General features: G+C 56.7%; 1 protein-coding gene across 1 annotated transcript in view; it reads right to left on the bottom strand.

The window, feature by feature from the left end:
* Window positions 1-22,946, bottom strand: part of IGF2R (insulin like growth factor 2 receptor) — a 97,159-nt gene that overhangs the window by 56,302 nt on the left and 17,911 nt on the right. Inside the window, exons 2-7 of the mRNA XM_045842623.1 lie at window positions 21,405-21,544; window positions 11,393-11,520; window positions 9,491-9,589; window positions 5,129-5,261; window positions 2,421-2,550; window positions 603-708 (exon numbers count right to left, since the gene is read on the bottom strand). Of these exons, the coding sequence (XP_045698579.1) occupies window positions 603-708; window positions 2,421-2,550; window positions 5,129-5,261; window positions 9,491-9,589; window positions 11,393-11,520; window positions 21,405-21,544 (736 nt within the window). The remainder of the gene's footprint in view (window positions 1-602; window positions 709-2,420; window positions 2,551-5,128; window positions 5,262-9,490; window positions 9,590-11,392; window positions 11,521-21,404; window positions 21,545-22,946) is intronic.

Here is a 22,946-nt window from a genome sequence, read left to right as displayed (position 1 = left end):
CCAGGCCGCCCCTACCCTCCAGGGGTTTGCAGCTGTGTCCAACTGTGGCAACGGCCAGGGGGCGGGACAGTCAAGCGCCCGCAGCTTGGGCGGGGCAGGTGGGTGGGCAGGGGCGCAGCCTCCCCCTGGGAGCCTGCGGGAGCCCCTCCTTCCGGCCACGGTCCTCCCCCATCAGGACCCCCGTCTGTCCTCTGCGTTGCTTCACCGTGTTTCTGGGCGCTCATCAGCTACTTTCACCCGGCTTCCTCCTCCAACCACCGCCGTGACATTGGGGTTTGGGGTAGTGCGGAGGGCTGTTCCAACTGCCATGCGAACCATCACGAACTACGAGCATCCTGAAACTCTGTCCGCAAGCCACTGGGAGTCGGTCACCCCCCGAGACCCCGGAACGAAGCCCCCGCCTGCACTGACATCCAGGGGCCCCTCCCGGGGTCTGAGGCACAGCAGAGAGCGAGCCGTCCCCTGGGAGCCGCCCGGGCGGCCGAGCGGTCCACCTCGATTGGCACCTGCCCCCGGCCCAGGACCCCGCCCCCGCCCCCGCCCCAGCCCGCGCTCGCGGGCCCCACGCGCCGCAGGGAAGTGACGGCGGCCACGCCACTCACCTCTCGGCGCTCTGACGGGCAGACAAACGTGACGGTCACTGCCGGACTGTGACCCTCACAGAAGTCAGGCTTCCCTGCCTCTTCTCTCACGTAGGTCAGGACGAGCCTGCATGGGGAGAACAGCGTTACAGGAGTACCGACAGCGTTTGAACGTATCGGGGGCCGTTCACCTGAGCACACGGGAGCGGGAGGGAGACTAAAACGTAAAAGAAGCCGCTGCACAGTACAACGTCGACTTGCTTCCGTTGTTCGGAAAAAAAAGCAACCCTTTCAAAGTAAACTTCAATAAGCGCCGTTTTCTTTGAAAAATAAACAGAATGATCAGTGTGCAAGTGTAAATACGAAGAAAAGCTGTTTGAGTCAAACAAAAAAAAATATTATAAATACTCTCCCAAAACGAAACAAACACAGCTGAGCAGGTCACAGGCTGCACGGCCGCTTCCTCTCCAAAAAACAACTTCTGAGCGAGAGCCAATGCTCCCGGGTTAACCTGGAGGCGGCGGAGCGTGCGTGTGGGCTGCGGCGGGGGGTGGGGGGGGGACGGTGGGGGGTGGCCGGGCCGCTGTGGGGTCTGTGGACCCCGCCCCGCGCCGCGGGAAGGGCCAGGGCTCCAGGCGGGCTGCCTGCCGCAGCGCCGCCAAACACACGTGGCCTGCCTTTGCTCGGAAGACAAGCTCAGCTTTCACCGACGCCCACATTCTACCAAGTCCTCCCGGTGCGAGAAACCACCCACCTGTCCCTTCGGACCCCGTGATGGGCTGGGCTCCGTGTCCTGCCCCACCCACCCTCCAATTCACATCGAAGCCCAAACCCCAGCGCCTCAGCACGTGACAGTGTTTGGGGACGAGGCCTCCAAGGAGGTGACTGCGTAACAGGTGTATAACGTCAGCAGGTAGGGAGGCCCTCCTCAGGTGTGTCTGGTGTCCTTGTAAGAGGAGGAGATCGGGGCACGAGGAGGAACACGGGAGGACACGGGGGGAAGTCGGCCACCGACAAGCCAAGGGCTGCGGCCTCAGGAGGGGCCCGCCCTGCGACAGCTCGGACGCCTGGCCCCCGGAGCAGAGAGCAGACCGCCGTCCGCGGCTGCAGCCGCTCTGTCTGTGGGCCGCCGTCAACAGCAGCCCCGGCCAACCGGCACAGACACGCACACGGACGTCCCCCGAACACTGAGTTTCAGGTGTGCTCCAGCATCTTCCGGGAACGACCCACGACTGCAGCGTGACGTGCCACCAACTCCAGACCAGAGCGCCTGTCGCGCGGCGGCTGCCAAAGGCCCTGCCACCGGGGGACAACAGAGACGCTTGGTCCCAGTTCGGGCCGTGCTCCTGCAGGGACCCTGGTGACAAGCGTCTCCCGGCCACGCCAGGCACCGTGGCTGAAGAGCGTCGGCATGAGGACCCACACGCCCTGCCCTGAGACCCCGGGGCCACGGGGGGGCTTCCCCACCAGGAAGCAGGCTCCACCCCCCTGGAAGGAAGCCAGCAGACAGCCCTTCCTGCCCCCCGCCCTCCAGGATGCCGCCTACAACCAGCAGATAAACCCGGACACAGGGTCATCAGCTTCGCGGGCGGCCTGCCAGGCCAGCATGTCAGGACACGCCTTTGGGGGCTGTCACACGCGGGCTGGGTCCGGGTACACATTCTCACAGCCCTGAGAGACACGCGGTCTGAATGCCAGCACGCCAGCCGAGGGGACTCCCGGCGACAACTAGGGACTCTGCAAGCACGTGGCAGGGTTTGGTGGGGGGCGGGCATCCTTTCCCAAGCACCACGCCGGGAAGCCTGCTGAGGATGACGAGCACGCCGGCCGCACACTGACCTGTCCTTGCTCACCAGCTTCAGGCCCTCCTTGGGCCGGCCGACGTCCAGGGCCTGGCCCCCGCGCACCAGGCAGGCGGCGGTGCCCACGGGGCAGGCGCGCAGCTGCGGGCTGAGGTCCCGTAGCGCGTCTGCAAGACATCACACAGGCCGTTGGTGGGGTTACGCGTCAGGAGTGGCAATCACGTGTAACTTTAGGCCCGGGGTCCCTTTAAGAAAATGATCGCGTTTTCCAGAGTCCCCACAAGTAACACAAGGGTGAAGTCCGGAGAGAAGAAAGAGGTAGGGCCACATTCCATTCCGAGGCCCTGCACAGCCGGTGACCTGCCTGCCTGCGTGCTGTGAAGGGAGTGAGGCGCCCCCCCCCACCCCCCCGCAGGGCTGCGGGCAGGTGTGGGGGGAGGAATGCGAGGCGCCCGCGCCGCACCTGGCACCTGAGAGGCGCCCTATCCGCAGGGATCGCGATGTTCACTGAAGTCAAGGAATGTCCCCGCCTCCTCGGGGAGACACAGTGACTTCAGCATCGTCCCCTTCCCCTCTACGCCCAGGCTGGAAAATGCAGGCGCTGCCTGGGTGTGTGTGAAGGCGAGGAGGTTCAAGCCAGAAACCACATACGGCTCTGGGTCCAGACCTTCGATCCACCAGTGACTTCCACCACAACTCGGGTCTAACCACACGCACGGCTCTCACGGCCCCGCACCACCTCACAGGCGGGGCGGGGGGGTAAGGGAAAGAACACACGACACGTGCCCAGAACAAAGCTCAGACGGTGCAGACTGCTGGCCGCCGAGTGCGAGTCCCCCCGCACACTGCGCCCCATGCGCTGTGCCACTTACTGATCGTCACCTACCGTACCTGACACCTAGACTACACATCTTCCACAGGGCCACGAGCACGAGAAGAGAAGGCACGTCCCCTGGTCAAGGGACTCGGTGCCTAAATGGGTGCCCAGCACTTCACAGGGGTTCAGAATGAAGGAGTAAACATCACTGGACTTGGGCCATAATTAAAGCCTTATCATCTAAGGCAGGGGCGGGGGGGGCGCGGGGGGGGGGGCTACCGTGTCTCCTCCAGTTTGCTGTGAGGAGCCACCAGAGGGTGAAAAAGAGAACCTTCAGGACTCAAGCCTGCATGACGGAACTGTGCCCCCAGGCGGTGTCAGCCCGCAGGGAGTGTCCGCTGGGCCGTGGGCTCCTCGCCCCTGGTGACGCGTAGGGGACGGGCTGCTTGGGTCCCCGGAGACAGAGAGCGAGGCCAGTGCCCCCCAGTGTGCCCAGTTAGACGGCAGGGAAGCCACCACTGTCCATGGGGCTGTGAGGGTCACTTCTGAACCCAGCCCAAGGCTCAGAGCAGTTCCCGGGGCCTGCAGGGCGCCCCGACCATGGCTCCAGTATGAGTCCACCTCCCTGAAAATTCAACTCCAATGGCCAGTAAACCGGAAAGAAAATGAATGTGCAAGAATGCATCCAGCGAAGCCAAATAATCCTCTAAATGATTTTTTAAAAAAAAAGGAATCCAAATATTTTCTGAACTAAAATGGTGAATTATTTCAGGATTCAATAACCTACGACTCTTCAACTTTGTATTCGAATTTGAGCTATAGGCCCACGTGAGACACAGACTCTGTCTGACTCCGTTTTTCTGAAAGAGAAACACGAGCCGTGCCGGGAGGCCCGGCTCACGAAACCGAACACAGTCGCCGGCCACTCCTGGCAAACCACGTCTGTGAAAGCGTCACTTTGTAGAACCGTCTGGAAATAAAAGCCCGAGTGGTACATGCCGTGTGGGTACAATTTAAAAAATAACTGTACACTAATCCGCACGTACCCACGACCCAGCAATACCCTCATGGACTGACTTTACTTTTTTACCATTTTCCCAAACTTTTCTAAGGCCAAAGTCCTACGAACGGTGTGAGAAGTGAGAATGTAAGGAACCCAGAAAACGATGATTTCTTAGTTCACCAGGAGCAGAGTTTGCTGGTGGCGCCACCGCTGCTGGCAGAGCGGCAGGCCCCGCCCGGCCTGCAGGGGGCGACAGCGCGCAGCCCTCGGAGGAACAGGGAGCTGGCTTCCTCCTAGGGGCCGCGGGCGGGCAGGCAGACGGGCAGGAGGGGGCTCACTGAGACTTCTCACGGCCCTTCCGGATGAAGGCCACGTACAGCCCCCGTGAATTTAGCCGATGCCCCCCAAGCTTCCTGCCCCAGCGCTGGCACCTTCACAGAAGGCCAGGTGCGATGTCATCCCAGGACAGGACACATGTCACGACCAAGTGCCCAAAGGGCTCTGGGTAATGCTATCCCCCCGGTCCCCAGCCTGCAGCTCGGAGCCTCGGGACTCAGGACATGGAGCCAGGGAGGCACCCCGGGCTCCCCCGGCCTCCCGGGAGCGCTGACCCCCCCCCCTTCTGCTCCGGCGCCCTCAGCAGCCGGCCCCCCGAACCAGTCCTCTCTCCCCCGTCTCACTGGAAGGAAGCACGAGCTCCTCGAGAACCTTGAAACCCAATAGTTTGGAGGGAATCCGCGACAGAGTCAGCATTTCCTCGGGGCCGAGGGCTGGGCCGGGCCCCGAGGACACCTGTGGGGACGACAGCTTTCTCGGACGGCCTCACAGTGACGGGGCCACCCACGTAGGGGCACACGGGCAGCGGAAGGGCAAAGACGTACGTGGAAGCCCCCCGAGAGGCCCGCCGCCCCCCCGGGACTCAGACCTATGTCCCTGCAGACGTTGATGAACAGGGAGGACTCCGGGTCCGAGTCGTCCACCAGGTAGGCGCCGCTGGTCTTGATCAGCGGGTTTAAGTCGTGCTTCCGGAGCTCCCCGTCAAAGGCGTAGCAGGGCACCTGGGAGGGGGGAGAGGAGAGTCAGTCGCCAGTCGCTCTCCGCCTCCCCGTGCCTGCCCACCTTCCGGGATTTTCCTCCCAGCACCCATGGGGGTGGCCAGGCGCGGCCGCGGGCTGGCTTGTCCCCTTCCCCCAGAGTGCACGCTCCCCCGAGGACAAGGACGCTGTCTCCGCTGTGGCGAGGCTCAGGACGGTGCCCGCAACCTAACATCTGTTTGTTCAGGGACACAGGAAGGCCAGTTCCTCCTCCAGGGCCTCTGTTTCCTCCGCCCTCCCTGGATTCTAATTTACAACCACTCTCTCGTCTCTATGAACTAACGGCCCCTCATTTTTAAAATGTCAAGGAACCCACGGGAGTTGGCAAGATCCTGCACTTGAAACAGCTCCGCCTACTTCTGAAGGCGAGGTGACCAGGCCCACAGGGGTGTCCGAGACCAGGAAGGGCCCTGGGCACCCAGACACCACCCCCCACTGCCATGTCTTTATTGGAAACACCCCTGTCAGTCTCATTTCCAAAACAGTGCACTGACCTCATTTCAATCGCCCGTGCAAAAAAAAAAAAAAAAAAATACACTGAAAACTCATAGTCTCTGCAATCGTTTCAAAGTCATTTCTTTCATCATTTTCCTAAAATTTTGTCTTTTTGATTGAAGCCATGCACACGCAAGTCCACTTACAAAGGTTAACTGCTTACTATTTAGCTTTCAGTTTTTCCTTCGAAAGACGCTCTCACACCCGCAGGAACGCTCTGACCCACTAACCTCCTCCCCGGCCTGTTTTCCGAGATCTCAGGGAGAGCTAACGGAGACAACCAACAGTGTGCATCTCTGCACAGGCTCAGGGACAAGCGACCTCCACACAACCAGAGCCTTAAGGCCAAGTCTGCCACGGCCCACAGTGCTGATCAGATCCCCCCCCAAAACTGGGGAGGCTGGCACATCTGGTTCCTGGAGGGGCGACAGACGGGCCAGTGAGGTCCGAGGGCCAGAGGCCAAGCCTCAGGCTCCGCCCCACGGGAAGGGCACCCCCACAATGCTTTAAAGAGGTCATCCAAGCTAACATAAAGGCATCCCTGTGGACCGTGCCTGGGTCCCAGCAGAAGAAACCACAGCGTGCACAACACTGTAAACTGAAAGCTTGTCATTCCCCAGAAGATAACACAGAAACAGGAACTCAAGAGGTTCAAGCTGACAGGTCAGACTTGAAGAGGGGGAAGCCACCTCTCCAGCTACAAAATGCAAGCCTAGGATGGAGAGAGAGCAGCTGGCCCGCGGCTGGAGGGGAAAGAAAAATGGGGCCCCGTCTGAAACAAGAACTCGTGGTTCTGAGCTACCCCGGGGTCCACAGGAGGCCCGAGGGGTTCCAGGAAGCATGGTGCTCAGACCCACCCCCCCCCCTCCAGGCAGCCAGCCGCCTCTGGCCGGCTCCCCAGTCCAGGAAGGAATTACAGACACGCCCACCCCTGCGCCCACAGAGCTGGAGAGCGCGGGCTCCTGGGGGAGGTCCTCCCACTTCCTGCACCGTGGACCGGAGCGGTGGAGACGGTCGTGAGAGCGGGAAGGCAGCGGCCGGGCGGGCCGGCTGCCAGCTGCACGCCCCACGCCCCACGCACTGAGCCGGCCTTGTGAGTGCCGCGCGTTGGCCGTGTCTGTGGGACTCTGGGACGCCCTGACTTCCCTGTGTTTCCACGAGTGCTGTGGGAGGGGGCACGTGTCCACAGCGCGTTAAGAGAATGATCTAAAAAAAAAAGCCCTTCGAAACCCCCTGCACGGGCCTCGGGGCGGCAGCTTCCAAAGGCGCGGCCTGGAACAGCCAGGACCTCTGCCCGTTGAAGCGTCCCACAGCCGACAAAGCCCCGCCGGCCAACAAAGTGAGGAGACAAAAAAAATAAGGTGTGGAAGCCACGAGGACACCAACCCTAAACCAAGTCTGGGTCCCATTTAAAAGAAACCCTGCTGTATTTACAAGGGCATAAAGCACTGAACGTGATCTCCGAGGTCACACCGCGGCCCGCGGGGAGGGGCGAGCGCATCCTGCCGAAGGCGGGGCAAAGCGCGTGTGCCTCACTGAGACCCAGGAACGGTCCCAGCGGGGCCGCTCTCGCAGCCACACACGCTCTTGGGTCTCTCCGTCCCGGGCACCCGCACCCGGGGCAGAAGGCTCCCCAGCCCGGGAGCAGGGACGTGGCCCCCCACGCCTTCGGTCCACGGGCTCCGGACGGCAAGGAGCCTCTCAAAACCTAGCGGAGTGCACGCTGCCTCGCCCAGCACGGGCCGGCGCCAGAGGGGGACGGAAGGGACCAGCCCCAGCTGCCGGCCAGACCCAGGGACCAGCACGGAACAAGCTGAGACATTTCCCGTGCGCCGTCAGACCGGTGTCTCAGGGACAGTCAACGACCCTGTTTTATTTATTTATTTTTAATTTTACTTCTTCCTTTTCTTTTTAAGATTTTATTTATTTGTTTTTAGAGAGGGAAGGGGGGGAGAGAGAGAGAGAGAGAGAAACATCAATGTGTGGTTGCTGGGGGCTGTGGCCTGCAACCCAAGCATGTGCCCTGACTGGGAATCGAACCTGCAACACTTGGGTTCACAGCCCGAGCTCAATCCACTGAGCTACGCCAGCCAGGGCATCCACGACCCTGTTTAGAGAAAAAAAAAAAAATACCCCTACCACCCCCTCCACCCCAAATGACCAATTCAGTACAGGGCACACTTCTAACAGGGGCCACGGAGTGAATATTTTGGGCTTTGTCAGTCACGTTGGTCTCTGCTGTGTATTCTTCTTCTTCGCCTGTGTACAACCCTGTAAACATGTGAAGGCCCTTAGTTCTCAGGCTGTGCAAACACACACCGGGGCGGGACCTGGCCCACAGGCTGTCGTTTGTGACTTGTGACCTACCACACGCAGCAAAGAAAGAAAAAAAAAGAAAACAGACCGCTATTTCTTCCCTCCTTTAATTTGGAAAGCCGTTTTTCCTGAGGCGACGGGAGAGGCCACTGTCAGCTCAGCACATCGAGGGAGGGGGGACGCGCCGTGGAGGCAGGAATGCAGGCAGCAGCGCTGTCAGGCTGGAGCGAGGGGGCCGCCAAGGGACACCCGAGGGCCTCCCGAGGATTGAGGCCCGCCCCCCCCCGCCCCTGGAGGGGCAGCAGGCCAGCCCTGCGGCTCTGAGCGGCTTTTCCCGCTGCCAACTGGATGCCGGCAGTTCAGCCTTCGATGCAAACGTGAAGTTTACATTTCACACCATCTACCCCCGAGAGATCGGGCCATTCCTCGTGGCCTCGCTTCTCCGCACACTCTGCGCGCAGAGCACTCCTCACGCGCCCTGCTGGACAGGGAGTCCCGCCTCCGCCCCTCGCAGGTCTGCCGGATGTGAGAACCCCGGGACCGTCCGCTACAAGTCATCTCCTCCAGCTGCACTTTTTAAAAACGAATGGATCTCTTTCCGCCCTCCCTACGTGACACCGTAGCAGACCATCCGTGGAAACGGCTCCCATTTGTCAGTTCCCGGCTCCTGAGACTTGGAACTCGATCCTCCAGAACAGAAAACTAGCAGTGAAGAGAGAGAGTAACAACAACCCACAAAGACTGCCGTGTTTCCCCCCTCCGCCCCGTGAGCACAGGAAAGCAGGCGGGAGGCCCGGGCGGTGCCAGGGGGAGAGTCGGGAGGGGGTGTGCTGGCCAGGGCAGCACCAGGGGGAGCCCCGCGGCGGAGGCAGCCTCGGAAGCCCCAGCCCGGGGAACAGGATACGTTGTGGATCACCAAGAACGACCTGACCGCACATCACAGGAAGAGTGGAAGGAGTGGCAATAGTCGTCCAGCCTCTGAGGAGGGCTGGCAAGGAACCGGCAGGCTCGGACCACCTGGCCTGGACTCACTGTCCAGAAGCCCCCCCAGAGTGTGGAGATGGCACCGGTAGGCAGAGGGAGCACCCCGAACCCCCGTCCCCCCACGTCCCTTAGTGGTCGAGCCGCACAGGACCAGAAGCCAAGAGCGAACTTGCCTTCTGTGGGTGGGACATTCTATTTCAATCACACCCTGGGCTATTTATTTCAAATGCCCTGTCCTAAAATAAGAATCACACGGAACCATTTTAACAACTAAATCACGTGATATCTCTGCTCAAATGGAGCTTGAAAACCAAAAAAGGTTCCCACCCCGGTACGTCAAGCCGTCAGGGTCCCATCATGTGCTGCACAAGCATGTCACCTTGAAGTGCCCTCGTTACCTCTTTATTAGCTTTAAACACGTCTTTCTTGCAGGCGGCAGTGGTCCTCCACTCGAAGTAGTGCACGCAGTCCGCCGCGGTGACAAACTCGGGAGTCCCCTATCAAAACACACATTAAAAGTTACCGCACTGCACAGTGTCAAGCTTCCTTTTTTTAGAGTGAGAAACAGTGGAGGGAAATTTTAAAAGTAGCAACCAGGGGGCGGCCAGGAGAAGGCAACCGTTTAGTTTCGACAAAGTCATCGCGAAGCTCCCCGACCCAAAAAACTCTGAGACAAAGGCCTCACGAAATCGCGCTGGAATTTTGGAACGGGTGGGCCAAAGCTGCTCTACTGCCCCAACTATGCGAGTACAGTAAACTCATGGGAAGTAACTCTCCGAGTCCCCATCCTCTCCAACGCCAAATGTTCTCTGCAGCAAATGCCAGCAAAATCAAAGCCAGAAAATGTGACCTCACGCTTCCTGTAAGCGAGGGAGGAGGCCCACCCAGGCCCGGCCGCCCGAGCTCCTCCACCAGCGTGGGCTGCAGGCGCCCCGCCCCTCCCCCACGCCGCAGCAGCCGGGGCTGGCTCCAAACTGCAGCCCAGCTCGCTGGCTCGGCGGGGCGGGTCCTGAATTTCCACTCCCCTGTGCAAACCCGCAGTTCTTCCCGATGCGGGCTCCTCTGTGGCAAACTCGGAGTTCCTGAACGCGATGGGTTAAAATTTAAACAGCGTCCAGCTTATTCCCTAACATACACTTCCGTCTTTCATGGCACGGCAAACAAAGTCTTCCCCACGGTTTCAACATGGACGACACAGTGCAAACGACAGGCTGGTCCCAACTTCACGGCGTAAGTTCTGTCTGTCAGGTTCTCGGGCGAGACGCTGTGGGCCTGAGGACCCGACGGCCTCGGCAAAGTCGAACACAGCGTGTTAAAGCAATCTGGAGGCCGCGAGAGTCTCGCTCACCCTCGTTTTTCTAAATACGTGGGTTCTTACTCTGATCAGACAACACTCCCAGGCTCTGTGGACAAACTGCTTTTCATAAAAGCTAGCCACTCGTTACTGCACGTCCTTCCTCAATGCTAAAGATTAAAATTTAGAAGTCACATGCACTCCACAGACAGCAAGAACCGATCACACATTCAACCGTTATGCCCCCTTTCCACACAGCAGTACCCCAGAAGGCTGGGAACCCCATTACCCACAGGCCAACTCTTCTCCCAGACCAGCAGCTTTCCACCTTCTCCGTCTCACGGCACAGAGACGCTAACCACTACCACTCTGCAGCACACCCAAACATGGGTTTTTTGCCAATCTGACCCCCAAAAATAGGTTATGTAATTTTGATTCATTCACATCAGACGGCTATTGTTGGGTTGTCTGTTATTTTCGCATTTGACAAGGAAGGAGAGGTCAGGGCCCCTGACTAAATACCGAGGTACTGCAGGTTCTCAAAATTCTTACGGCACACTGACTGAAAACTGGCGTCCTAGGTAGATATCCATCTCTCGAGTTCCACATAAATGAGGAAAGAAAAATATTTTTTTAAAAAATAAACACACTGCCCTAAAAACTGTCATACTAAAATGCTGGGGAGAGAAGGGGTTTTAGAAAGAGAGTAAAATTGTGTCTGCAATAAACATTAAACAGGGCCTGGAGTTCAAACACATTACTCACGCCGACTGACAGTTTTATACAGGATGTGGATCACATTTCACTTAAAAGTGGTAACTATAGACTTACGATTTCTTACTTACTGGTTCTTCATGGTGATGGCGATTTGGTTGGGGCCTTTGTTTGCCTGCTTGTGTTTTCCATTTGTTTCCCTTAGTCTTTCTGGAACACCGTTCCAGCCGGACCTCCCGAGGGGCACAGGTTTGAGCAAAAGGAACCGTACCGAGCGACTGTGCGGACTCACCAAGGTTTTCCCGCACAGGAAGGTGATGCTGCTCTGCATTTTGTGCTTCGGGCTTGGCTTCAGATCGCAGTCCGCTGTTGTGTTGAATTCCAGGAGAGTTCTGGTTGCGCTTCTCAAGAGGGAGTCACCTATTTGGAAAGGAAAGTGCACAAACGAGCTGTAAAATATTCACAACCATAAAGCTGTTTTCCAGCACAAACAAATTAAGTGTGGTGCTATAATTCAACCGAACGCTTGTAAACTTGCAAGCTATCCTTTCCCAAGAATCCCGAGTCTCAGGAATGGCATCCCACCCACCCAGCTTTCCAAGCCCCAAACACAACACACTGAGCCCTATCTCTTTCATCGGCCACGCTGAACGCAGCTCCAAGTTCTGTTCTGCCTCCATTTCAAATCCATCCACAGCTCTCCGTGTCTGTTACTATGGCGACCACTATCACTTCACCCCTGCACTCTGGTGCTCACCTAGGTGGTGGGTCCCCTTAGCCCCACTCCCATCTCCCCCCTCCACATCCCCCACTCCATCCATCTTGCATCAGTGTGATCACCAGAGATACTGGGTTGGCCAAAAAGTTTGTGTGGTTTTTTTCTATAAAATAAAAAACACATTTTTTTTCATTTTCACCAATAGCTTTACTGATTTCTATATTTTTAGTATGTCAGCTATCTCCCACGTGGTATAATGTTAACTGTTCTCAATTAATGTCTCGATTTGATCACTACCAACTTCAACTGGTCTACCCAACCATGGAGCATCGTCCAGTGAGAAATCTCCAGCACAAAACTTCACAAACCACTTTTAACACATTCAATCAGTCACCCCACCTTTTCTCCATACACTGTGCAAATCTTTTTTTTTACATTTGTACCTTTCTTGAAATAATGAAGCCTAATATGTCAAAAATGCTGCATATTTTCTTCCATCTTCAACACTGAAAAGGCTGCACAAAAATTCCCCAATTTTGGTAAGTTTTTTTAAACACACGCTGATATGACAGCTGTCACAATACAATCGAACAAAATTGTTTCATATAAAGTTAGAGACAACTGAGCACTATTAGAGCCATCCTACAGAAAAACCAAAAGAACTTTTTGGTCCACCCAATATATGAGTATACTTAGAACCTGTAACTCCACTACCAAAATTCTTCAATACCTTCCCATCATATGTTTTATAAAATCTTTTTTTTTTTTTTTCAGAATGGCCCACAGGTGGGATGATTGTGTCTCAGTGTGCCTGCGACGTGACTGTAATGATCCAGAAAAAACATCTATATGACATTAACATGGTGGCAGTTGGCACAGGAACAGATAAACTGACAAACGGACTAGAACAGAGACCAAGAGGCTGGAACAGAGAGGACGCTTGTGCAAATCGAGCGTTAATGTGTGACACAAGGAATAACAGTTCGGTGGGCAGTGAAGAGGATTTTCATTAAAGAAACTGGAAACCAAATGGCAACCCATACGGAAAAAAAGATCAAATTAGACTATTACCTGCTACTGATGTACAAAAATCAATTCTAAATTAATTGAAGACATAAACATCAAAATAAACACTTTAAAACTCTTAATAAAAAATACAGTTAGTTATCTTTTGGCCTTCATGTAAGAAAATATTTAATACTCGATAGCATTAACTACAAAAAAAAAGGATAAATTGGAGTTACTAAACTTAAAAACGTATATTCATCAAAAAATAGCTTAAAGAAAACAGAAACAAGTTATAAACTGGGAGATTCACAGAGCTGGCCAAGAATACACATACTCACACACAAAGAACAAAAAAATTATAATTCTTGGAAATAAAAGAAAATAGATGACCTCTGACAGAGAACACAAAAGGATGAGAGATTTCAAACGTCTTTAAGAACTTGCACCTAGTCAAAGTATGGTGAATTTTAATGCCAACGGCCAAGAGAAAATTCTAAAGCTTCTAGACAGAAAGAATAGATCATGTGAAAGGGTTACTGAATATAAAATGGACAAGCCGTAATCAGACCGAAGGAAACACATGTCAATAAACATACGAAGGCATGCTCAACATCACCAGTGAACAAGGAATTGCAAATCAAGCCCACATGACATACCAATTACAGCAATTCCGCTGACAAATATTAAATACCGAATGTTAGAGGGGAGACAGCCTGAGAGGTCTCTGGTGTTCCTGCTGGTAGCGTGAACTGGTACAACCAGAAGTCAGCATGCCATTACGCCCTAAAATTGAATATTCATCTGCCCTATGACCTAGCTGTTCAAATCTCAGGCATACACACAAGAGGAAACCGTGAGCACGTGTATCAGAAAACAAGCGAAAGAACAGCTTGCGTATTTCACACTAGCAATAATCTGGAAACCACCCAAATGCCCATCAACAGAAGAGTAAACTAACTTGGGCAGATCCACACGATATTGTGTACGAGTCCGAAGGAATGAACCACAGTGAGAGAGAACAACAGAGTTGATTTTCAGCAGCATGATACTGCTGGTACCACATAAGTCCCCAAAAAGCTAAAAACATCAATCACATACACCCACGCGAGGTGGTGGGGGGGCGGGGGGGGAGGAAGGGAAGGAACAAAATCTTTAAACGTAGATGTGTGCTCATGGTTACTTCCAGTGAAAGGGGAAGGGAAACACCCAGCGGTTATTCAAAACAACTAATTAAAAACAAAAAGAAAAAGGTTAGTCCAAGGGTTAATGATGAGTGCGTATCATCAACTCGGGAGTCTAATTGGCCCAATTTAACACGAAGGCTGAGATCTCTTTAAAAAAGAGAAAGAAAAAAAAAAAAGAGAGGCGTGAAAATGAAGATGCCAAATGGAGAAGTCGTGACGGGTTTTAGAGCTGCCCCGCGTCATCAAGCAGGCGGATCGGCGGTTCTTTGTCCTGCCTGCTTACGCACAAGGGTCTGCCGGAAACTCCCGAGGTCCATTAGAAAATCGTTTTTTCGGCTAAAAGGACATAGAAATCCTGCCGAGGCTCCGGGACCGAGGACAGCGCCACTGGACAGCGCCCGAAGCCCCGCCCACAGTGGGAGGGTCTGGGGCCGGGAGACGGGGCGGGGCTTCGGTGCGCCCCCGCATCCCCCGCTCTCCAGGAGACAGGGAGAGAGAGCCAGTGGGAAGCTGCGCACTGTGGACACAAGAGGGCGCTGAGGAGCCGCCCCCCCCCATCTTGAAGACCCTCCCCCACACCTCCTATCCCCCCCCATACCGCAGCCCGTTCCGGCCCTGTGCCCAGAGCTCCTGGGGTCTCCTCATAACTGCTGGGTCCACCCTGCAAAGGAAAGGAGAAGGCCCTGGTCTCGGGCCGCGAGCGATCCGGCCCAGCTCTGCCGCCGCGGCGCGGGGCACCGGCACCCCTCGCATCAGGCCCCATCGGCATCGCGCCCGCCCGTCCATCTCATCTTCCTCCTCTGCCCGCTCCGCCAGGCAGCCGGCACCGGCTGCCTACCAGGGCACTCAGGGAGAGGCCGCTGCGAACCGCGGCACACAACCGCGGCACACAACCGCGGCAACCGGCCAGCCTGGCCATCCTCCCCGGACCAGAGCCGGGCGAGGACTGCGGGGCGGCGGCCAGCACGCCAGGCCCACGGCCAGCTCCCGAGGACGGCGCCAAATGGGCTGGGCCGCGCTCGCCGGGCCCGCCAGACCGCGCCGGGTCCTCCAGACCGCGCGCCGGGCCCGCCAGACCACGCTCTCCAGGCCGGGTCCGCCAGACCAGACCGCACTGGCGGGGCCCCACCAGACCAGACCGCGCCGGGTCCTCCAGGCCGCGCTCTCCAGGTCGGGTCCTGCAGACCAGGCTGCGCACGCCAGGCCGGCCAGACCACGGTCTCCAGGCCGAGGCCGCCAGACCAGGCCGCGCTCGCCCAGGCCCGCCCGGCCGCACCGAGTCCTCCAGACCGCGATCTCCAGGCCGGGTCCGCCCGACCGCGCTGGGTCCTCCAGACCGCGCGCTGGGCCCGCCAGACCGCGCGCTGGGTCCGCCAGACCGCGCGCTGGGCCCGCCGGACCGCGCCAGGCTCGCCAGACCGCGCGCGCCAGGTCCACCCGACCGCGCTCTCCAGACCGGGTCCGCCAGACCAGGCGGCGCCCGCTGGGCCCGCCAGACCAGGCCGCGCTCGCCGGGCCCGCCAGATCGCGCCGGGTCCTCCAGAGCGCGCCGCGCAGCGCGCGCCCGGTCCTCCAGACCGCGGTCTCCAGGCCGAGTGCTCCAAACCAGGCCACGAGCTCCCGGCCCACCAGACGGCGCTCTCCAGGCCGGGTCAGCCAGACCAGGTCGAGCTCTACAAGCCAGGCCGCGCCGGGTCCTACAGACCCTGCGTACCGGGCCCGCCAGGCCGCGCTCTCCAGGGCCCACCAGGCCTCGCCGTGTCCTCCAGACCGCGCTCTCCAGGTCCGCTCCGCCAGACCAGGCAGAGCTCGCCCGGTCTCATCAGAACAGGCCTCATTGGCAGGGCCCCACGAGACTAGACCGCGCCGGGTCCTCCAGGCCGCGCTCTCCAGGCAGGGTCCTCCAGCCCAGGCTGCGCGCACCGAGCCCGCCAGACCGCGGTCTCCAGGCCGAGCCCGCCAGGCCAGGCCGCGTTCGCCTGGGCCCGCCAGACCCAACCGTGCTTGCAGGGTCCGCCAGACCATGGCAGTTCCGCCAGACGGCGGTCTCCCGGCCGGGTCCGCCAGACCGCGCGGGGTCCGCCAGACCACGCGCTGGGTCCGCCAGACAGAGCTCTCCAGGCCGGGCCCTCCAGGTCGTGCTCGCCCGGGCCCGCCAGACCAGGCCGCGCTCGCCAGGACCCGCCAGACCAGGCCACGCCCTACCAGCCAGGCCACGCCAGGTCCTCCAGACCCTGCGCACCAGGGGGCCCGCCCGGCCACGCTCGCCCGTACCCGCCAGGCCAGGCCACGCTCTGCCACCCAGGCCTCGCCGGGTCCTCCAGACCCTGCGCGCCAGGCCCGCCAGGCCACGCTCGCCCGTACCCGCCAGGCCAGGCCACGCCCTCCCGGCCAGGCCACGCCGGGTCGTCCAGACCCTGCGCGCCAGGCCGCGCTCTCCAGAGCCCACCCGACCAGGCCGCGCTCCGGGCCTGCCAGGCCTCGCCTGCAACCCTCGGCGTCCCCGGCCGAGCCCAGCCGAGCTCGCCACTCGGCCTCGCTGAGGCTGCAAGGCCTGGGGATCCCCACTGCGCGGGCGACCCCAGGGCCCGCGGCACGGCCACTGGGCCCCGCCAACACATCCGTCAGAGCCGGCCAGGCAGGCAGGCAGGCCTCTCCGTGCTAGTGACCCGTGTGCTCGAGCAAGGCTTCTCTCAGTGCCCACTCTCGCGTCTTTATTGTGTCGTGTCCTTCAAGGTGGACTCTCTCTGTATCACATGCTGTGTCACCAAATTGGAAAAGAATCCTCTCTACCCGGGTGTTCCCTCCAAGCTACTGCCTCATTTTTCTGCTCTTTGTACCAACACTCTTTAAAAAGAGATTTCTATTCTTGCTACCACCGATGATGCCCCCCCCCCGGATCCCCCTCCTTCTTCCCTGCACTGGCTTTCCTCCCCAGAGCCACAAGACTCGCTCCTCTCTCAGCTCCAAGTCTTCGCTTAGACGCCGCTTTCTCAGCAACAGGTCCCCGAGTAAGATCCGCGAACACTCCCGAGACCGCCAGCGCTCCGAACTCTCCTCCCTCCCTTTTTTACGGCATCCATCACATTCGACTCGACTACGTAGCCACTGCTGTTTTCCGTGTAAGCTCCGTGGAAAAGGGGTTTTTGTCTGTTTCAGTGATTGATTCATTCGAGTATTTGTTATAAATAAATGAATATTAAGTGTTGGTTGTTTTAACATACTTTATTCATCTGCCTTTGAAGATGTGAATTAACCAAGTAAATCGGAAATAAAGTACAATTTCCTGAAACGTCCCCATAGCTAGGTTGTTCCAGCCTACTTGTTTGTCACAATTAATGCTACAAAAAAATAGATTGTGCAAAAACCTATGGATGGTGCTAATTCCCTCTATTGGTAAGATTTACGAAAGTAGGATCTAGAAATATCTTTTAAAATTTGGCATACTGCCAGACTGCTAGGAGAGACCAGACAGGGGACAAAAACATAAGTTCTGTCTGAAACTCAGCCAGCTATCTTAAAATGTCCAGCAGAGTTACATGGTTTTTAAGTAAAAAAGGACACAGGGCTTAAGAGGAAAAGGAGACATTTCACATCCGATAGTCAGAGGCACCAAACTCAGCCCAGGGGTCGGCCGGGATGCTGGCTGCAGAACTCTGAGCGTGCACGCAGGAGCCACGCAACGTCGGTGCCCACCCGAGGTCAGGGCCGGCTCGTGAGTGAGAGAAGGCAGTGGACACTGCAACCACCATTGGATGGGCTCCCCGTGTCCTGCCCAGGTTGCCCAGGAGAAGACAGCCCGGCTTTGGTGGTGAGTAACCTCAATGACCACTTCCCTGGTGGGTGCGCTGCGTCAGTTCAACGGGCTGGTGGCAGGCTTTGCAAAGTGGATATAGAATAGAGAGCTTTTAACCCTCGGATTCCTTAAACTGAAACCACAGTGCTGATATTTAGGACGCCAGGAGGAATGTGGACATTTTCAGTGTTTCCACATACCTGCAATGTTGACCCTGACCAATCCCTATTTTCTTGAAGGTGGCGGTAACCGAGCCATCAATTTAGACTGGGACAGTATCTGACTAAGAAAATTTCTAGGTCATCACATTTATGTTTAAAGTATTACATTTTTTCAGAATTATTATGAGTGCTTAAGTTTTCATTGTCAGCTCCCACATCTGAAGTAGTTTAAAAAGAAATCAAACATATTATACGACGTACCGGTCGTTTTAGAATGTGGTAAAGATGATTCATCCGGGCTGTAAAAGGGACCACATGTTCCTTCCAGGCCCCGCAAAAATGACCGCTGGACCCTGCTAGGTTTAACTGTGTAACACCATCATCTGCCTAAGGAAGAGCTAGTGTTTAATTTTTTTGATCAAAAACCATGTAATACTACTTAAACCGAAGTTGAGGTCTTCATCCTCATTTCCAAGGGTAAAACTGGCGTCAGCAAGGATCTCCCCGAAAGGTTGTGGGCAAACCACCCTCCCACAGCAAGCAGCATCTGAATGAGCCCGCTTCCGGGCTCCTTGCCAGCCCTGTGTGATGCAACCATTCACACTTCTGCCGGTGTGACGGAAAGGAAAAAAAAAAAAACAACAACGAGATCCCACTATTGCTGTGATTTGCATTTGCACCCGGCCGGCCGGCGAAGGTGGTGGTGCGGACCGCCGGGATTCCCTCTGTGAGCTGCCTGCTCCAGCCTTTGCCACTTTTCTCCCGGGTTGTCTGTCTTCTCTTCCACTGAGAGAAGATTTCACCTCGCCCGGATTGTATTTCTATTTTCCTCGTTTTTTTCCCCCTCATGTTCTGTTGCCTTTTTCCTTTGGATGTTAACTGATGTGTCATTTCTGTTCTATGACATGAAAGGGAGGGCTGATGCCATGTACTAACAGGAAAACACCTACATTACACCCAAAACTTTGATTACATTAATTAAGTTCTCATACACATGTATTTGGATCTATCGCCACACTAGTTCCCCCGTTCCTCGGATTTACTGGGAGCTCCGGTATTTGTGGCTGTTCTCAAAATTCACATTTTTCTCCGCTGGCTGCACGTTCATAACAGATCATTTCCCAGGCACTCGGCTCCCCGCTCACAGCTCTGGTCCCCACCCTGCCACTGTGTCTGCGTGTCTCTGTGACGCTCCGACGCCACGGCCCAGAGCACGGGCAGAGGCTCCGGGGCCACCTCGGGCGAGGGGCGTGGCCATTCCACGTGCCCGTGTCTCCGTTTACAAAATGGGGGAAATGAACAACCTACTTCAAAAAGTTGCTGAACAAATTGAGATTTTACTTGCAACATAACACCTCGCACAGAAATACACGAGACATTCAGTTACTATTCATTTACAGAAACAAACGTAGTCTATGGTATGACACAGATCAGCAAAATCAGATCTACATCAAAGTCCCCTCTGCTCAGGTGACTGTCACCTTGACACACACCCCTCCTGATTTGCTGTCCTGGCTGAGAACAGGGCGGTGAGGGCCAGTGCCAGGAAGTTCACCGCACCCAGCCAACCGCCTCTCCCTTTAGGAGTTGGCAGGTCTGGGGAAAGCGAGCCCCATGTGCCCGGGGGTAAAGTGAGACTGGACACTGCTGGTTTGTATCAGCGCCAACCTGTGACTCAGCTTTTAACTCACCTGCTTACCTGCAGCCTCTCTCCTTTGACCCAGCTCTGCCATCCCATCGGGCCCGGCTCCCTCAGATCGCCTGTTATCAGATCACCTCCCCCCTATGACCATTGCAGAGAACCTGAAACAAACCCACTGCCTGCCCAGCCAGCACATGTCCCCTTTCTGGCCAGGCTTCAGTCATTCTCAAATGTTGTCCAACCACGCCAGCCTCACAGACCACCCTCCTGTGTGCGACCTGTCTGCCTCTGGTGTCCCCGTGCCGGTGACGCGCTACCCGACAACCGCAAACCAGAAGACACACGTTCACTGGCCACCGCTACGACGCGGCTTGCTGAAAAGCTCTTTGACACTGTGTTAGGAATTTCTCTTCAAAACGACAAGCACAGCGACCACCGTACACACTGCCCCTCCTAGCACCAAAAACCCGCCGAACACCCTCTTCGGACCACTGCGGTCCCGCACCATTCCCAGTGCCACGCCATCCCCGCTGCACGACTGGCCACGACCACACCCGTCAGGCTGCCCTGGTGGACGGCCACGCCACCAAATCCGGGGACAACGACACCAGCTGCTTCTCCGTCTGCCTGGCACATCTGCACTTCAGCACCCGCCCCTTCCCCACGCCACGAGGCCTGCAGGGGGTGTCGGGCAGGCGGTCCCCTCGGGCCGTCATCCTCACCAGGGGAAAGGGACCCTGATCCGGAAAGAGGGCAGGCGGGGGGGGAGGAATCAGCTCTAGAAAAGAAAGCTTCACACTTTTTTCCCTAGGACCGCCCGTCCTTAGGACAACTTAATTTTTAGTGTAACTCAACACTGATGGCCACTGCTGACTCCCGTGCAAATATGGACTGCGGGAGAATCCAGGGGCCAGAGAGGACAGCAGAACATTACCAGGGCGGGGGGTGGGGCGTGAGGAGGAAGGGCTGGCCCCCAGAGGAAATGGGGTGGAGGAGGGAGGGAGAAAACTAAAGACCGGCTTAAGGAAAGCATGAGAAGGGCAGAGCCACGCAGGAAACATCCTTCTAGGTCAACAAGTGCAAATGCGCATAACTCCCCGTAACAGCTGACTACACCGTAGCCACCAGATCAGCGAATTTCAGCCCTTCCCATCTCACGGCACACGTAAAGTGATCAGGAACACTCTGAGGCTCACCAGAAAATGTATTTTCCTGCCCCTCTGATGAAAATGTAGGTATACTTTTGATTGATTCACCCTGAGAGCTATTGTTCTGTTGGCTGACGTCATTTTTTTATTTGACCATTTCAGGCAGGGGTGTCAAACTCATTCTCAAACTCATTTTCGTGGCCTTCAAAGGGCTGAATGTAACTTTAGGACCACGTAAATGGAACTCCTCCTTCGCAGTTAAGCGAGGGCTCAGCGCTGCCGCCGGGTAGACACCAGGTGCCGGGCCTATAAAACAAGGCGGAGGGCCGGCCTCAGCCCCCGGCCTTGTGTTTGCCACCTGTGGTTTAAGGGCAAGGAGGCCACGCCCCCGACTCAACAGTCAGGTGTTGCGTGTTTTAAAAACTCTGGGGGTGCGCCCGTTGAAACTCGCTGCCCTAGACAGAAGTAATTTAGTTGGATCTCATGGTGGACATTTCAATTGTTACCTCCTTTCCCTCTGACAAACCACAATATGTGCTTCATGTATTCTAAGCATACGCAACTGCGCAGAGCTACACACACACACAGAGTCACGTGTGCAGAACTGGGCCGTGCGCATCCAGGAACGCCGAGACCGGTTTACTCACCCACGGAACGAAAGCTGTTTGTCTTCACGTCGTGCATGCAGACAGCACTGGACGCCCCACACTGGGCAATGCTCACGTTGCCACAGACACTGATTGTGTAAAGCACGTGATTTTTGGTGTCCACCGCTTCCCACGTGTAACTGGAAAGGAAGAAGAACAATGTGTCACTGTCAAGTGATCTGCCAATAACTGAACTCCTCTCTGGTTTAACACTCAGACCACATTCGCTCAGAACCCCCGAGGCGTCATTAGCCAGAAATGCCCGAGTCCCCCACGCGGGGCTGAGGCGAGGCCGGAGCAGGGGCCACCGAGTACCACCCTGCTCTGCTTCACTCCGCCCGGAAGCCACCTCGAGACTCGACGGTCATCAAAATTCTTAAAATCCTGCCGTTCACTTAAGAACACCGACTCAGATAAGGAACTGCTCAAGAATCATGTTGATATAAGACAGTAACCGTTCCCATCACGCTGGAATGCTGAAAAGCCACAGAGTGTTTTGTTTTGTTTTGTTTTTACTTTATTTTATGTAAAAACGAATGGCGGCGTGAAAGACAGCCCTTCTTCTGGCTCTCGGCTCCTTACAGCCACGGCTCAGCCCGGAACCGACAGGACGGAGCCGTGCGGGGCGCCCACCACTCGACCCAGAAGCAGACATTAGGTTGACCGACTGCGACAGGCAGCTGACAAGTATTATCTGCGCACGCAAACTCACTGTGTGTTCAAACCCCTGGCAAAGTGGCTACTGAGCAATTGTCAATGAAGCGATCTGCACGCTTGGAACGAAACAAGAGGGCGATAAATTAACCCCAAATCGCTTAGACTCTGCCTACTCAGGAGTTGTGGAGGCTGGAGGCCAGCCCTAAGGGGTATCAAGGTTTCCTACCCGCGGAGGGCACCTGGAGGAGAGAAGGCGCAGTCCACGCCCCAGCGCTGCCCTTCCGCCAGACATCAGGGCACGGCCTGGGCAGAACACACAGCAGGCAACGCACCCCTGGCCTAGAAATCTCCCTGGCTGCCCATGCACAATGGAGGCACCCCACAGTGGGGTTGGTGGCAGGCAAGGCTCCGGGCGTCCCCCTGCAGGGAAGGGGATGGGTCCCACCCACCCCCCGAGAAGCCACAGGGCGGAAGTGCACATGAGCATTCAGGCAGGGTGGCGGGCTGGGTCTCCCAGAAGTTTGGACAGCCCTGAACTGCTAGCACCCTGAAAAACAGGTTGGTGCACTTGGTGAGGGCCTACCTTGTGGGGGGGGGGGGGGGAGACCGGCTCAAAGCAGGTTCCACTGGACTCCCTCCGGCACCACTGACACCTCGGACCTGCCTCCTCAAGATGGGGGGCTCAGAGGCACGGCGGGGGGGGACCACCCAAGTGCTACCAGGTGAGAGAGAGTCGTCAGCAAAGGCCGTTTCCTTCGACCCTCACTGACCTTTTCCATTCGAGTCACAAATACTCCCAAGTATTTACTGCAGAGGCACGGAGTACAGCGATGATCCAAGCAGGCCAGAAAATAAATAAATAAAAGGGCACCCCCCTCCCGGCGT

The sequence above is a fragment of the Phyllostomus hastatus genome, unplaced genomic scaffold (genome assembly GCF_019186645.2).
Source record: "Phyllostomus hastatus isolate PE091 unplaced genomic scaffold, TTU_PhHast_1.1 phas_contig_40, whole genome shotgun sequence".
In the NCBI taxonomy this organism is placed as follows: Eukaryota; Metazoa; Chordata; class Mammalia; order Chiroptera; family Phyllostomidae; genus Phyllostomus; species Phyllostomus hastatus.
The sequence above is the reverse complement of the archived record's forward strand: the minus strand, read 5'-3'. Positions and strand labels throughout refer to the sequence as shown.